The sequence below is a fragment of the Epargyreus clarus genome, unplaced genomic scaffold, assembly GCF_041222505.1.
Source record: "Epargyreus clarus isolate Ecla_fem2 unplaced genomic scaffold, WU_Ecla_fem_2.2 ptg000029l, whole genome shotgun sequence".
Taxonomy (NCBI): domain Eukaryota; kingdom Metazoa; phylum Arthropoda; class Insecta; order Lepidoptera; family Hesperiidae; genus Epargyreus; species Epargyreus clarus.
In genome coordinates this window covers 161,843-178,605 of record NW_027332235.1, presented here as the reverse complement: position 1 = coordinate 178,605, position 16,763 = coordinate 161,843, and the positions used below count along the sequence as shown (strand labels likewise).

Here is a 16,763-nt window from a genome sequence, read left to right as displayed (position 1 = left end):
GTACTCAGGACTAGATTTTCTATTTGAAGTTGAATTTACGAGATTACACCGTAGTGGGCTACTTAATGACATGTACTTCGTAATTATAATAAAAATATTAACTTCCAAAGGATGCTGCTGACCAGCCCATGGAGACACCAGAGAAGAAGGCGTGGTCCGCGCTGCACGGCGCGTGGGGCAAGCGGCCAGTCAAACCGGCACAGTACAACAGCGGTATATATCTCCTGCCATTTTGAAAATAGTAGAACTATTTAATTTATAGCAAACTATTTTTTTCTGTTTTAAAGAGAGTAGATTTATCTGTATTATCCTCTATTATGGAAGAGTTATTTCTTATCTACTTTGGGGCTTATTAAAGATTTCTCCAACTACATAATAATATTCTGCTTCCATACAAAAAAACTTAGATTTGTGAGGCATTTGCAAGCGACATAGACGCACTACTTGGTATTAGTACTATTACTGAAATAGTCGTAGCTAGAGTCATGAGTACCGTTGGCAAAATTATAAGTTTGCGCCCTCGAGCCTTTCAGAAAGGGAATAATTTTAATCAAGTAACGTTTATTTATTTTTTCTCGCCAGGATTATTTTTCTTGCTTTACTGAATTATTCCAGTATTGCAATACAGGTTGCATTATTTTTGTTGGGTCGACAAGCGCCCCTATGAATGTTGCCGCCCTGGCTGCCGACCGTAAGGCTAGCCTCTAGCTACGATGCTCATTACCTACTAGCTATCGTCACTATTGTTTAGAAATTTCAAAAATCCCTTCCTTAACATAAGATAATGTTATTTTGTTTATTAAAGTCTTCCAATAACCTTCAGGGACATAACGTCTGGTACTGAAATTGAAAAACTACTAGCAATATACAACCAACTGTGTACATTTAGGAGCGGGTAACATTTGTTCTGCCCAACTCAACCGGCCAAAGATTATGGCGTATAATAAAAACACCCCCTGGCTATATAAAACTAACACAAAAGATTGGTTCGGAAGTAAAACGTTATATTAAATCAATCAGTCAACTTGTGGCGCGGGGAATCGAAGCGTCGTTAAACTTTCATAGGAAATTAGCTTTCCTTGGTTCCAAGTACGGGTAATAATAGCAATACCTCATGCCATTTCGGTTTGAAAGTAGAAATTCAGATATCAGTATACTTATTTTGTGTATTTGTCATTCACTCATAAATCGTTGCCAATGAGGCGACTAATTTAAAATTGACTAATTTAATTTAAAAGGTATTGTGATTAAAAGATTTGTCATAAAATCATAAATCATTATCAACGAGGCGACTAATTTAAACGTGACTAATTTAATTTAACAGCCTTTGAAATATTTATCATAAATTTATAAATCTTTGTCATAAGGCGACTAATTTAAACGCCTTAATGGATTCTTGACACCATTTCTGAAAACATTTCAAAAGATCATAACTTTAAATTTCGTGTGTTAAATTTTCATCCACATTTTGGTAAAATATTGCGAAACTTTACAATACGTTTATTTACGTGAGCCGTTTTACAAAAGCTTGTGTTTAAAGTATTAAACGGGATTTTTAGGCAAACGAAACTTTGAATACCCGTTCTCGTAGGCTTCTATTTTGTATTAATTCTCAAAGTTTGCTATGACCATTATGCTAGAAATATCAGGTAACAAAAACTTTTGTAACTTGGAATTGAAGGCTTAAGTTACGACACTGAAAGATACTCCAGAAAGCAGTATAACGATACCATTAATATAAGTTAAACTATAATTGATTTGGTCAAATAAAGTTCAAATATTTAAACCAAATCATAAAGTCTACAAAGTGTACTGCTTAACCGCAGTAATAAGGGTTGCTGTGTTCTGAATAGAAAAAAAAACATAAATACGAAAGTTGAAATTTACTGTCAAGATGGCAATGTGTGGTCGACCTGAGGTAGGACTCTATGTAATACTGTTTACAACTTTGCAAATAAAAATATATTGATTTCAATTTCATTATACCTACATACCTTTCCAATATGTACAATAATAGTAACTATCGAAAACAATTATTTCCCCGTTTCGGCTGGACACAGATTAATGCGATCGCGTTCAATTGATTGATTTAGTTGCGGCGTCACTTCGCTTCTGGTTCAATTAAACTGAGCCCGAGGTTTTCCGGCAATTTAAACGCAGCCTACCTTTACTTTTAATTACAAATAGGTATTTTCAGAAGCAATTCAAGTTATTTGAAATTTTCTTTAAAACATTTTTCGTTTTATTTTCTTGTACCTATTGTAAATTATTGAAAGTTAATAAATTATAATCCGCAATTTCACCCAAAAATAAATAATAGTTTAAAAAAACTAAAAAAATACACTTTTTATAGAAAATCCAACTAAAAAGTAGAAAATATTTTTTTTTTTAAATTGAATTAAGAATAGTGTAAATAAGATAAAAATATTTTTTATTGTAAAAAAAGCGTGGGGTGCATGGTGTCAATAGTTATAAATATTTTATTGATAGATATTGAGTAGAAGGATTATCATTTTGATAATATCTTAAAAAGCACCCCACGCTTTTTTTACAATAAAAAATATTTTTATCTTATTTACACTATTCTTAATTCAAATTTAAAAAAAAATATTTTCTATTTTTTAGTTGGATTTTCTATAAAAAGTGTATTTTTTTAGTTTTTTTAAACTATTATTTATTTTTCATTTTTTGGTCGATTTTTTTATAAAAGCGTATTTTTTAGTTTTTTTTAACTATTATTTATTTTTAATTTTTTAGTGATTATTTTAGCGATTATTTTAACGATTATTACGTAGCGTATTATCAAGTTTATCTTTCGAATCAGCATCAGCACCTTTGCTTAGCAGTGCAAAAATGAATATTGGGTCATTGTTTAACACAGCTGTATGAAGTGTTGTTTTACATTGGTGTTTATTTTTATTGTTAACGTGAAAATCCCAGAGGAGTTGTTGAATGACATCCGAATTGCCAATGCTAACTGCTTTCTTTCATAATTACCATATCCCAGGTCCTCTATCTTGGATAAAAGTAATCACGGAAAAAGGATGATAGAGCATCTTTTAAAAACAGGCGCTGATGGCAATACTCAAGAGAAAAACGGTCAACTGCTTTACATCTAGCCATTTCAAAAGGACGTCGTCCAATCATCGATTTAATATTACAGCATGATGATGTTAATATCAAAAATAATTCTAGAATTTCTTCTCTTTGTGTTGCTGCTGCCTGCAGAGATTTTAAAACTGTTAGTAGTTTAATTAATTTTACAGCTCGAGTTAATAACATAAGTTGTGACTATGACGATGAGCTGAAATCATATATGCCTTTACATTTAGCAGCAAGAAATGGGAACAATGAAATAGTGGAAATCTTGTTAAAGGAAGGTGCAGATGTTGAAGTGCTGAATGAATAAGGATGATGAGACACCGCTTCATGATGCTATTAACAACGGACGCGTCGAAGTTGAGGTCAGGTCAGGTCAGGTCAGGTCAGGTCAGGTCAGGTCAGGTCAGGTTAGGTTAGGTTAGGTGATCGGCGCGCCTGGTAGATTCCTTTATTGGTCTTAACGCAGACCTTCCGGGTCTCAGGAAAACAAAAATCGCTGATCCTGATTATCCTAGTAAGGATAACGGGTCAGAATGTTTAAAATATTGAATTGTCATCGGTCCTTAATAAGTATGCCAAATTTCAAGTTAATCCGACGTTTTGAAGGGGGTTAAAATCATGTTCAAAGATTCCGTTACATACTAACATACTAACATACCAACATACATACGTCTGAAGCTAATAAAAGCGTATTAAATATGAATTAGTTTCAATTTTAACATTAAGTTCAGTGGTAGTCACTTCAGGCACGTCAGTTGCAGAGTTCACTAGATTTTGTTACTAATGTAAGTACCAATTAGGTGAACTAAGAAATTGTAGACTTCCTCGGCAATAAATTTGAATATTGTTGAAAGCTAAATATTACTTTTATAATTCTAATTTATAATTAATGTAGCATTACGAATACTTTATAAAAAATCCGAAAAATTCATATCGAAGCTACATTTTCTGAATTGACAGTTTACGATGTCCAAACTTTTCATGACATGAACTGGGGACAGACTGACGAGACAGGATCGCCACAAGCCATCGAATTAGATAAAATTCCGCTCGATTTTTAAATAACGGGCCCTCTGAACCAATGTAACGTCACCCGGCCCTTCACGCGGACCTCATGCCAAATTAATTTACCCATAAGCGCCTTAATGAAAACCGTCTCGTCCCGTCTACATACCCTCCACTCAAAATCCCTCTGATTTTATTTTTACTCCCAACCTTATCGGGACCGATGTGAAAGATAAATGTATTTTATTGTAAAAAGTTACCCGTCAATATATTTTCCGGCTATAGTTTTTAACAAAAATAATAATTTACCAATGACAGAAAAGTATTCATCTCAAAGTGATTTATACTTTACCGTATATTTTACGCGATAATATTAAATAAATCACAGAGATTGCTATGACAGGATGTGGCATTGATTTACGCAATAGGTCTATACGTCTGACCTCATGGTCCGCGGACCATTGAGATCCGCAGCGGCATGAGTAGTCGTCCGAGAAGATCACTAAATAAATGAACTACTGCTACTACTCATGCCCAATTTTATCTCTTTTCGTAATATACCATCTTTATTTTTGATTCACGACTGTTATTAAATGGTTAAATGATGTATTAAATGGTTAAATAATGTATTTAATGGTTCAATATGATAAAAAATAAGAACAGTTCCAACGGAAGAATGACATCATCTTGTATTTTCGCTATTTTCCTATTTTTCAAACTTACAATTCTACAATTTGAAAGCATGTCCTACAGGAGCGTATTACTGGAAGCGAGAGCCTGGCTGGACCAATTTAAGAGGGATGTGGGGCAAGAGGTCTTCCCAGCGCGACTTAGACGACGAGCACGGTAACCACGCTCGAAGCCGCTTCCATGCACACAACTCCTTGTAGCTCCATCTCTTTCGCACTCGTTGGCAACTATCTTCTGTCGCACGGTGTCGTAGACCTCTGTAAATACTCTGTGTGTAGTTTAGAGTAGAGCTTTCATCTAGATCAGTGTTTTTCAACCTTTTTAAAAGCATCATACCCTTGCTATCTAATATTTCGCGACCCCCTATCCTCCGCTATTTCAAACCTTTAACAATATTACCATTATGATCCATACAATATTTTTATTTAAGTATACCCATAATTCCAGTCAGTAAATAAATAATTAATATCGGAAACTTTAAAGTTACATTTAAATTAAATACTTACATATTCAAAACCTGTACGATTTTTTTTAGTTTTTTTTTAAACTTTATACTTGTCATAGGGCCTTTTAATTTCCATAGAAATTTATGACCCCCGAGGGGGTCGTGACCCGCACTTTGAAAACCACTGATCTAGACCTACCTTTCACAGCTACTCTACGTCACTTCCAGAGCCTCTCCATGTTAGAGTAGTTTGCACTGCTGACGTATTCAATGTTATAAATGTGGGGAAAAAGCATATTTTTCGCCAAAAGTTTTATTCACAGTCTTTAGACGGTAATGTTATTTATTTTAGTAATGATTCCTGTAGTCATACAATATTTTATTTTATCTGTAGGTTTGGCACATAACGCTTAAAAATGTAAATTAAAAAAAATAACCAAAACATAACCGAAACCTAACACTATATTTATTGTATAAAACCTTATATTTGATAATCTTACTTTTCTAACCAAAAACTTTGAAAAACGATAAAATTTCAAATACCTTACAATGTCCTCATCTTAACGTATAATGACGTCATCCGTCGATGATATAAGTCAGGAAATGTTGTTGTTTTATTTGCTTCAACGCCGAGTATTATCCCTTAGTTATTGGTGCGTGTGAACATTCGGCAAGCAGATAGGAGAAAAAATCGCCCAATAAAAGTCGCACTTATGGTAGAGATGAGGAAATAGAAACTAAAGCGCTGAGTATAAAAAACGGTTATTTGATATAATCTGTGTGTAAATAGAAAACGTGAAGCAGTGATAGCCTAGTGGTTAAGAAACTCGGCCTCTCGATCGAGGGGTCCGAGGTTCAAATCCCAGGCACGCACCTCTGATTTTTCAAAGTTATGTGCGTATAAGAAATTAATTATCACTTGCTAAACAGTGAAGGTAAACATCGTGAGGAAACCTGCATACCTGAGAGATTTATATAAAAAATCTTAAAGGTATGTGAAGTCTACCAATACTCACTTGGCCAGCGCGGTGGACTATGGCCTAATCCTTCTCATTATGAGAGGAGACCCGTGCCCAGCAGTGGGACAGTAATGGGTTGTTGATGATGATGATGATGAAATAGAAAACAATATTTTAGATGTTCAAAATGATACATAATTATAAACATAGAAATATTCGATACTTACTAATATTCAATCACATTTATTTACACTTCAAAAAGTACTTTGAATACCTTTTGAACTGACGGAACCTTTTTATTTACTGTAATGACATATCACTATACATATTAACCATACATAATAACTATCAAGCGATTAGTACAGTAGATATATAATTTTTGTGAAGTCTTCTGATTTCCACAATCGTATGATTCCACAAGCGATGTAAAGTAAAGGTAAATGATGTGAAAGAAAATCTTTCACATCATTTACCAAAATCATAGTGTAACATTACAATTCTTACGATGATATATCTACAAACAAAAAAAAAAAAAAAAATCTACAAACAAATCAAATCAAAATCAAATCAAATCAAATTTTTTTATTCAAAATAGGTTCTTTACAGATCACTTTTTGAATGTCAAAGCAACTACCACCACTTCACAAGGTGTTTCGTTATGGAGAAGAAGCGGCGAAAGAAACTCCATAACACACATCTTTAAAAAAAAAAATGTTTTTGACAATGTTAACTTAACGTAATGGTACATGTGGAGCTGGAGCTAATTCAGACCACACCGTTTTGTCAGTCAAATAATCACTTACTTTATAGTACGCTTTTTTACATAGCGTTAGTTTAACGACATGTTTAAACTTTTTTTCTGTGAGATTCAAAATGTGGTCGGGTATTTTATTGTAGTAGCGAATACAGTTGCCCACGAAAGATCTAGCCACCTTACATAATCTATGTTTAGGAATTGCTAATTTATTTCTATTTCTGGTATTAAAGTTATGGTGGTTACTATTTTTTTCAAACATATCAGTGTGTTTTCTTACATACATAATATTTTCATAAATGTATTGACTATGCACCGTCAATATATTAATAGTGGGAAACAGTTCTCTTAGGGACTCACCACGCCGCAGACTATATATTGACCTTATTGCTCTTTTTTGAATAGTAAATATAGAGTCTATGTCAGCAGCACTGCCCCACAGTAGAATGCCATAAGACATAATGCTGTGAAAGTAACTGAAATAGACAAGTCTGGCAGTGGGTATGTCTGTTAACTGTCTAATTCTTCTGACTGCAAAAGCTGCAGTACTAAGTCTGCTGGACAAAGCAGAGATGTGGGGACCCCACTGGAGTTTAGAATCAATGGTAATCCCCAAGAAAACAGTTTCATTGACGAATTGCAAAGTCTCACCATTAAGAGCGACATTCATCCCCGTACTCCTTACATTTGGTAGCATAAATTTAATACATTTAGTTTTATTAGAATTTAAGAGTAGGTTGTTTGCATCAAACCAGTTCTGAATCCAGCAAAGAGTTTCATTAATATCGTTCGTATCCTGTGATTGTCGTTTTACTCTAAATACCAAGGAAGTGTCATCAGCAAACAAAACAACCTCAGATAAATCCTTTACTACATTTGGCAAATCATTTATATAAACTAAAAATAGAAACGGACCTAGGATGGAGCCCTGAGGTACACCTATTTTAATATTAGAACCTGCTGATAATGCTCCATTTACTTGCACTCGTTGGACTCTATTGTTTAAATAAGAATTTATCAACTTTAGAGAATTTCCCTGAATACCATAATATTGTAATTTTAACAATAAGGTTTTATGATCAACACAATCAAAAGCTTTAGACAAGTCACAAAAAATACCTATAGCATCATGTGCTTGTTCCCAACAATCAAAAATATGTCGCAGCAATTGAACACCAGCATCTGTGGTAGAACGGCCTTTAGTAAAGCCAAATTGCTTTTGATGTAAAAGATTATTTAGTTTAAAATGAAGCAACATTTGGTGTAAGAGGATCTTTTCAAAAATTTTACTTAGAACAGGCAGTACTGAGATGGGTCTATAATTGTTGGGATCTTTAGTATCACCTGCCTTAAACAATGGAATTATTTTACTATGTTTCATTAAATCAGGGAAACAGCCCTGATCAACACACATATTAAAAATAGTGACTAAGTAGGGAGCTAAAGTTTTAATGATTGATATACAAACTTTTACTGACATTCCCCAAATGTCCTCTGTATTTTTAACAGTTAATTCTTTAAAAGCTTTTAATATGTCATTAATTAAAATATGTCTAAATTTAAATTTAATGTGACACTGACTTAAATTCTCTTTAAGGATGGTCACTGCTTTAATTGGGGATGATTTTAAAAATTTAGTAGTATTAAATGGTATATTCGAGAAAAAAGTTTCAAATTCTTGTGCAATTTCTTTATCTGAGGTAATCTGACCACGTTCAGTAGTAAGAGATACTTTACTGATACTTAATCTACAAGTTCGTGTTTCAGCATTAATTATTTTCCAAATTGTTTTAATTTTATTATCAGCATTTTTTATTTTATTATGTATGAACTTAGATTTAGCTGTCATACAAACTGATTTAAATATTTTAGAATATTTACGAACATATTCATTGAAGTGAGGGCTACAGTTATTCTCTCTTTCACTATAAAGCTCGAAAAGTCTACTTCTACTTAGACGAATACCTTTAGTAGCCCATTCACAAAAACTAAGTCTAGTACTCTTTTCATACCTAACTTCAGAAAATATTTTTTTAAACTCTGTGTGCACTGTGGAGAAAAATGCAGAATATAAATTATTAACACAAGTGCTATGGTTCAGAACTGACAACTTATTTAGTAGCACTTTATTATATTTTAATAAACGGTGACCTGTAATTGGTCTATGAAGAAACTTTATGTTCCCTTCCTTGGATATGTTATATTGGATATGGACAGACTGCCCCTTGTGATCAGATTTAATATGATTTATTATAGATTTTTCAACTACAGAGCAGTTACAGAAAATGTTATCAATGCAAGTAGCAGAGGATGAAGTCACCCTGGTTGGCTCAAAAAAACTATATTCTAAGTTATATGATCTAAATAAGGAAAGTAATTTTACTTTCAATGTGGTGTTTTCTAAAATATTCACATTAAAATCACCACAAACAACAACATATTTCTTACATTTGCAAATAATATCCAAAACATTTTCCATTACACCTTCAAATCTAGAAAATGTTTCTATGTTAGGGGGCCTATACACGCTAACCACAATAAGGCTATCCAGCTCGACACATGATAATTCAATAACACGTTCAACCGAGAGCCCCACTATATCCAAGCGTTCTCTTGATTTTAAACCTTTACGAGTTATTATTAATGAGCCACCATGGATAGCTGACTCACGGCTGAACGAACTAGCAATAAAGTGATTTATATAGTTTATTTGTGTTTCACCATGTTTTAACCAGTGCTCTGTTAAACAAATTATATCATAATTGTTACTCTCTAAAAATAACTCCAGTTCCAGCTCCTTACTTGAAAAACCCTGGATATTCTGGTGCAATATTTTTAGAGATGAAAACTTTTTATTGCTAGTTTTATTATTACTAAGTTTACCCATATGAAGACATTTATTTGAAATATGTCTCTTAATTTGCTTATTATTATTATATTCATATGAATTACTTACATAATTATTTATTGATATGTCAATGTTATTAAATGAATTACTATTTGACAATGGTTGTAAATTAAATAATTTGCCAGAGGTGCACTCTGTTGTCCTATCATTTAATTTAAATTTTCCAATGTCAAATTTAAATTATTGGATGTCAATAATTTTAAATTATTATTCTGCTCAATAGAAGCAGGTTTGGTTGCCAAGTTTTTGGCAGAAATGTCAAAATAAAATTCTAGCACAACAGCTATCCGTCTTTTATAAAATCTAGGTAGATAGTAATTATCCCCTGTCAAATAAAAATTCATACTAAACGAGTTAGTATCAATCAAATGAAATTTATTATTATTGCACATTGCAGTGTGCAAAGTCATATTTAACTTATATCTAATATCATTCTCTTCGACTGGCAAACTTTTACTATAGGGGAATGTAAACATTACAATTTCCTTTAAATTAAGTTTTAACAAAGTATCCAAGTAATGTAATAAATGCTTTTTGTTCACATTTCCCCTATTTCCTATAAAGATAACTAAGCTTGTATTATTCTTTAATTCAGTATTACATACATTATGCATAATCTCATAACATTAAAAGCTTCTTTATAAAATCACCAAACTTTCCGATTCTCTATTGATTCGTGTATTTTCGTACAAATTCAATCGAATATATTCAGTGGTGTCCACACCCTTACCCGGCTCCTCTCATCCGCACTGAACAAACACCTGTGCCTCCAAAAGGACGGTGTCGCCGAATCTCCTAATTGTACACACACTCTGAATCCGACACTTATTTACCTTCACTTATAAACTCTACGAACGATACTCTTTGATAAAAACTTATTGAATATATTTTTACCCGACTGCCAAGGAAGGGTTATTGGAAAAGATTATTTATAATTCAAGACGCATTGTAGCGGATTTTATCGACGAGATACTAAATAGACTCCACATGCATATATACAAAAACTATAGTCGTGTCTAAAATCTACATGTTTGAAGGCTCTTCACGATGTATGCACGGTGGTGTACTCTGGGATAAGGACACGTAATTCACTCATCCATATAGTCTCTATCTTGACTCCTTTATGAAATGAGACTAGTGTTTAAGTTACAAAATAAATTCCACATACAACATCTACTTACACTTCTTTACAAAAACTATAGTCGTGTCTAAAATCTACATGTTTGAAGGCTCTTCACGATGTATGCACGGAGGTATACTCTGGGAAAAGGACACGTAATTCACTGATCCATATAGTATCTATCTTGACTCCTTTATGAAATGAGACTAGTGTTTAAGTTACAAAATAAACTCCACATACAACATCTACTTACACTTCTTTACAAAAACTATAGTCGTGTCTGAAATCTACATATTTGAAGGCTCTTCACGATGTATGCACGGTGGTGTACTCTGGGAAAAGGACACGTAATTCACTGATCCATATAGTCTCTATCTTGACTCCTTTATGAAATAAGACGAGTGTTTAAGTTTATTTTATTTATTAACATCACCAACGATTATTACATTTGCATGCGCCACCACACAGGACTTAAGAACTAGGAATACAGTTAACAATAAATGCATATTCACTTATAGGTGAGTATCAAAGACTCCTTGTAAGCATACAAAAAAGTAAGACGTCATTATAACAATAAACAAAAGTACAGTTTGTATTTATACTCATTAATTAATCTAAGAATTGACTAATATATATTTTTAATCAGTTGCTAAATAAACTCCACATGTAATAGTATTATTATTATTATTTTATTATTTTGATTTTTTACTGACATGTGATATTATTTTGTAAGGCGTAATTAACGCCAAGGTGACTAATTGTGTTGTACGATCAAAACAAAGTAAGTTAACATAAAATTAAGTTTATAACCATATTTGCACGCCGAAATGATAAAATAAGAGGATTTTTGTATCTTAGGACAGATTTAACCAGAGTTTTGTACCTTATTTGGCAAATAAAGATGTTTTTGATTTTGATTTGATTTTGAATATCTACTTACACTTCTTTACGAAAACTGTAATCGTAGTACAAGTATCTTATAATGTCTTTAATTTAAATAGTATTTTTAGAACTAAGCCTGTGTATATCAAATTACCGTACACTAAACACTTTTTATGCTTCCAAAATTTCTAGAAGAGATTAAGTAAAAAGGCGGAAAATTACAATAAATAAGAAATATGGTTATACGCGTAATAAATATTTTAATAAAATTAGGATCCGTATAAACAGCTAGCGAGGTAAAGGGGCAAAAATGAATGTGTTCATTTGCACAATACCCGGCTAATTGTTCCGGCGGGGCCGAGAGTGCCTCGGAAACTTCTGGTAAAGAAGTTCTCGGCAATGTTCAGACGTACAGCGGTTTAGATGCTCTGAGAAATAGCTCTCATGCTTTTACTTTGTAATTTATTAATTTAAATTCTCGTCAGCCCGTCCATTTACAAGTTATTTAATTGAAAGTTGGGACGCGAATTAAATTTTATATTTAAACTTGCCTATTTAACGACATTAAAATCAATTTAAAACTGAATGTCCTTTCTGTAGATTTTCGATTAGTTATCAAACGTATGAAAGGATGTAGGAGTAACTTACCGATTGCTCTATTCAAATGCCGCTTGCTCGTGTCAAGTGCCACTTAATAATAAAAACGAATATACGTAGCATTTTAAACGCGGCGTCAAAACGCTCTCGATGTGGGGTTTCACCGCGTTTTACAAGAATAATTCAATACAATTGAAAAGTTGGCAAACATCAAAACTCGTTAAGTTAATTTAATAAGTTAATCGCGTTAAGCGGCGCCCGTCCGGAAATTAATCCTTCGGGAAATATTTAGCAACTTCTAGCTGAAATAACATTATTTACTTCTACCAACGATACAGAAGTTTCGGTTTTGCTCGCAATAGGCCATGTGAGAGGTAAATGTCACAAACGCTGTTAAGGGATAAACTATGTGGATCAACTCTAGCCTTATTCAATCCTTATACAATATAAATATTTTTTTTGTATTATAGTAGACGCGTTGGCGCTGTTGTATTCTTTTCTGAAAATTGAGTAAATTTATTTCTTGCAATATAATATGAGATTTCGAGTAATACTCAAATATAACGGAGTTTTAACCAGCTACTGGCACGACGGGGGCATGTATTTGAAGTTGAATAGATATGTATTTTACGTTACTGGACATTATAAGTGAATTATATGTTGTATTTACATCCCTACATGTTTTCTATATTTAATTAACAAAAAATGTACTACCGTATTATAATTGTTTTAAACTCTTTTATTCCCAATCGCGCGTACCTCTAAATACACTTTACCAGTGTATCTTTAATTTTAATGTATTGAAATTTACCACATTTTTGGCAACGAAGAACCACGGGCTAGTTTTATAGTTTTATTATTACAGGCACAGATGGCCATTCGCAGAGGAACATACGTGATCTAAAAATCGTAAATTGTTTCTAGATTACGGAAAGGAAGCTCCCGTATAAACGATATTCTACGTGCGGTACTTTGGGGAAAATTACTTATGGTAATCGTATCGTAAAAACTATTTTTTCTACAAAAATATTAAGAAATGCTCTTATATTACACGAATGCCAAAATACAATTATATGCACACATGCAAATGACAAACAGACATGCATGCGAACAAACAACTGGATTCTTCCATACACGTTATTTGTTATTATTTATCTCTTATTATTTTAATCTCTTTGTAATATATTGTTTTTCAGTTGTAATAATTAATGTTTACCATTTTTTCCTGTAGTAGGCAAAAATTGACTCAGAGTGATTATTACATAAGTAACGTGAGTTTTTAATAGCACAGTAAATATCGCACTGTCCACTATGTGTTTAAAATAATAAAATTGCACTTATTCGCTTAAATACAATATGTTCACTGTACATAAATCACTTTAAATATATAAATATGTATCTTATTTAATGCTTGGTGACTGTATTTTGTAAATACGAATTTCCTTCAGCTATGGAGTTTGGGTTATCGCAATAAAAGCCCCATTCGAATCTCAATGATTTAACCTCAAATTTTTGAAAAAAATTGCAAATTTATTATATACGATTTTTTAAAAATTAGGTGATCAAATTTCATAAAACAACCTTCTCTAAAATCTACATCTTTGAACGCTCTTCACGGTGCTTGCAAGGTTTGAGGGATAAGATTACCGTGATTCACTGATCCATATAGCCTTTACCTTGCCTCCTTTATAGAATGAGAATAGTATTCAACTGGTCAGTAACAAATTTATATCAATGATTAATTAATGAACACATGTTCGTTCCACAGATGGCGCGGCGGTCGAGGAGGCCTAATCCACGGACCCACTGTACAATACGATACTCTAGTAACAAACGTCATATCTAAGCAAATTCCTGTCCTCACAAATAACGTTATAACTAATATATAATTAATCTATATAAATGTTTTCGCTGACGCCGCGCTCTCGAAAACCCACCTCAGACCCAACTTGGGGTGGTGTTTTCGCGGCACCAGTACCTAGCTCTTAACTTTAGTTGTACGATGTATGTTTTATATTCGAAATTTAAAAAAAAATCAAAAATCAAAATTAGATTTTTTGGTTTTTGATTTTTTTTGATATTCAAAATTACGAACAAATGTAGCTCCTTGTCACCTTCTAGAGTAATTAATGTACTAAGGTTTATTTACTTTGTTCGATATAGCGTAAGGTAGCCGGTGTAATATGCTAGCTAGTAACTATTGTAATAGCATGAAGTGATGTATATCTAGTCGAGTTGGTGTACATGGACCGGCTTCAACGTTCATGTTTGTCCAATAAAAGTTTATTCGAAGCCGAACTTTGTTTTATTCATATCTTTTTACCCTGTACATGTCATTCATATACAAAAAAATAATTGCATTAATCTTTACACTTTTCACACATTCGATGTACTAAAAAAAAATTTTGTTAACTTAATAATGAAACTTCATCATGTTAACTTGATAATGAAACTTCATTGTTGTACATTATTTGGGATTTTATTAATATACATATTTTAGCAACAACACCACTACAATGATTGTCTATTACTTTTTAAAATACAAACAAAAAGAAAAACTTGAAGATATCCTGTATGAATAGACTACTATTCAATATTTTATAACAAACACAAAAATGTTAAATCCTAATACACAGAATTTAATGATCATAAATAATGTCACAGAATATATGTATCATAAATAATGAAATATGTAAATATTGACTTGCCAATGAAAAAGAATATAATAATAAAAAAAGCGGTTACAATATTACAACAGTGTCAAACAAAACGCTTGTAAAAGTACATATGATACCAAATCTATCGAAATCAAAATCGAAAAGTATTAATAAAACAAATATTTACAGTTGAGGTACGAGCCGAACATGAATAAAACATACAACATACAAGCTTCATTGAGTACATCCAGTGAACATGTGAACAGATTTACAGTTCACTGGATAACTGACAGGTAGGGCTGCCATTGAATTGTTTTTGTTACGATGTATTGAATGGCAAACCTTATCCGATTTTAAGTGGTCATTCCTTCCATCTACATCACACAAACATAACATTAGTAAAGTCGATCACGTATACATTGTTTCACTTAAGAACTACAATTTATATTCGAGTAACTATATTTATTACCAATGAAATACCGACCGATCACTGTTCTAAGATATATTCCAAAGCTTAAGAGTAGAAAGAATACTGCTGATATAAGGTAGAAGTAATTACTGAATTAATTACGCACAGCAGTAGTTTAAAAAAAATATAAAACTGTTTAACACAATATGAGGTTGATGAAGAGGAGAGGTACACATAGCATTGACCTTAAGATAGTACACTGTACTACATTAACAATAATTTAGTTCTATTCAAGATGGGTGTGTCAAGGTCCACGGACCACAGTTTTCAGTTACCATTTGATAAATAATACAATTACACAAATATTAATAACATCAACATTGTTTAAACATAAGAATAATTCCAGTAAATACTTATATAAGACATTTTTAACTGATTTCCAAAGGACGAGGTCCTATATTCTATTGTATTTTAAGAGCAGCGGCAGCCCTGGAAATGGTGCAATAAGAAACAAGCCATTATAGCAATTTGGCGGAGAAGCCGACGGCCGACGCAGACGACTTGATTTATGAAATATTCGATTGCAAACAACAACTGATGGAAAGCCCATGCCTAAATATTACGCACCTATTTTACTTCGGCAATATTCTGCCTTTTACTTGAAATAACACCTTTTTTTTTTATCTCGAGGGGGGAAACCTTCAAAAGGTACCCGACGACGTGGGAGCGACGCCGGGTTATGTGGGATTTTTACCGCACTAAAACCCCCCCGGTGGCCGTCCTCAACGCTTGTTGGAGAACTCCGGGATCTCCGACGGAACACAACCGGAGCCCTCCAAGCGCGATGCCCCGATCGGGCTCTACCCTGGGGGAGCAGTTTTCGCTCCTCCCACACCATGTAGTGTTTACGACGGTATGCGACCACACCGACCACACACATACCGCCGTCCTTCCCGGGGTCGCTTGCTGGACGGTTCGAGCTCCCACTCTTGCCGCCCGCAACCCCGGAAGCCCCCTTTTAGTCGCCTCCTACGACAGGCAGGGGATACCGTAGCCCTATTTTAGTCCCGGAACTACAGGGACAACTTGAAATAACACCTAGTGTACTTAAAACAATAACTTCTTTGCACGTGTAAAGTACCGAATGATTAATAAGGCACTTTATATTAATTACAATGTAAGACTAATGAGTAATTCTACGCCAACTTAAACTGCTAAATAATCATATAATGAAG

The 16,763-nt window shown here is 33.2% G+C and overlaps 1 protein-coding gene across 2 annotated transcripts in view; it reads left to right on the top strand.

The window, feature by feature from the left end:
- PTSP (prothoracicostatic peptide) overlaps positions 1 to 14,750 on the top strand; it is a 96,227-nt gene extending 81,477 nt beyond the window's left edge. Inside the window, exons 5-7 of one of the 2 annotated variants that reach the window (XM_073089527.1) lie at positions 111 to 213; positions 4,861 to 4,953; positions 14,231 to 14,750. In XM_073089527.1, coding sequence (XP_072945628.1) covers positions 111 to 213; positions 4,861 to 4,953; positions 14,231 to 14,256 — 222 coding nt within the window. In that variant the 3' untranslated portion in view covers positions 14,257 to 14,750. The remainder of the gene's footprint in view (positions 1 to 110; positions 214 to 4,860; positions 4,954 to 14,230) is intronic. The other variant, XM_073089528.1, reaches the window with a different exon arrangement.
- The last annotated feature ends 2,013 nt before the right edge of the window (positions 14,751 to 16,763 follow it).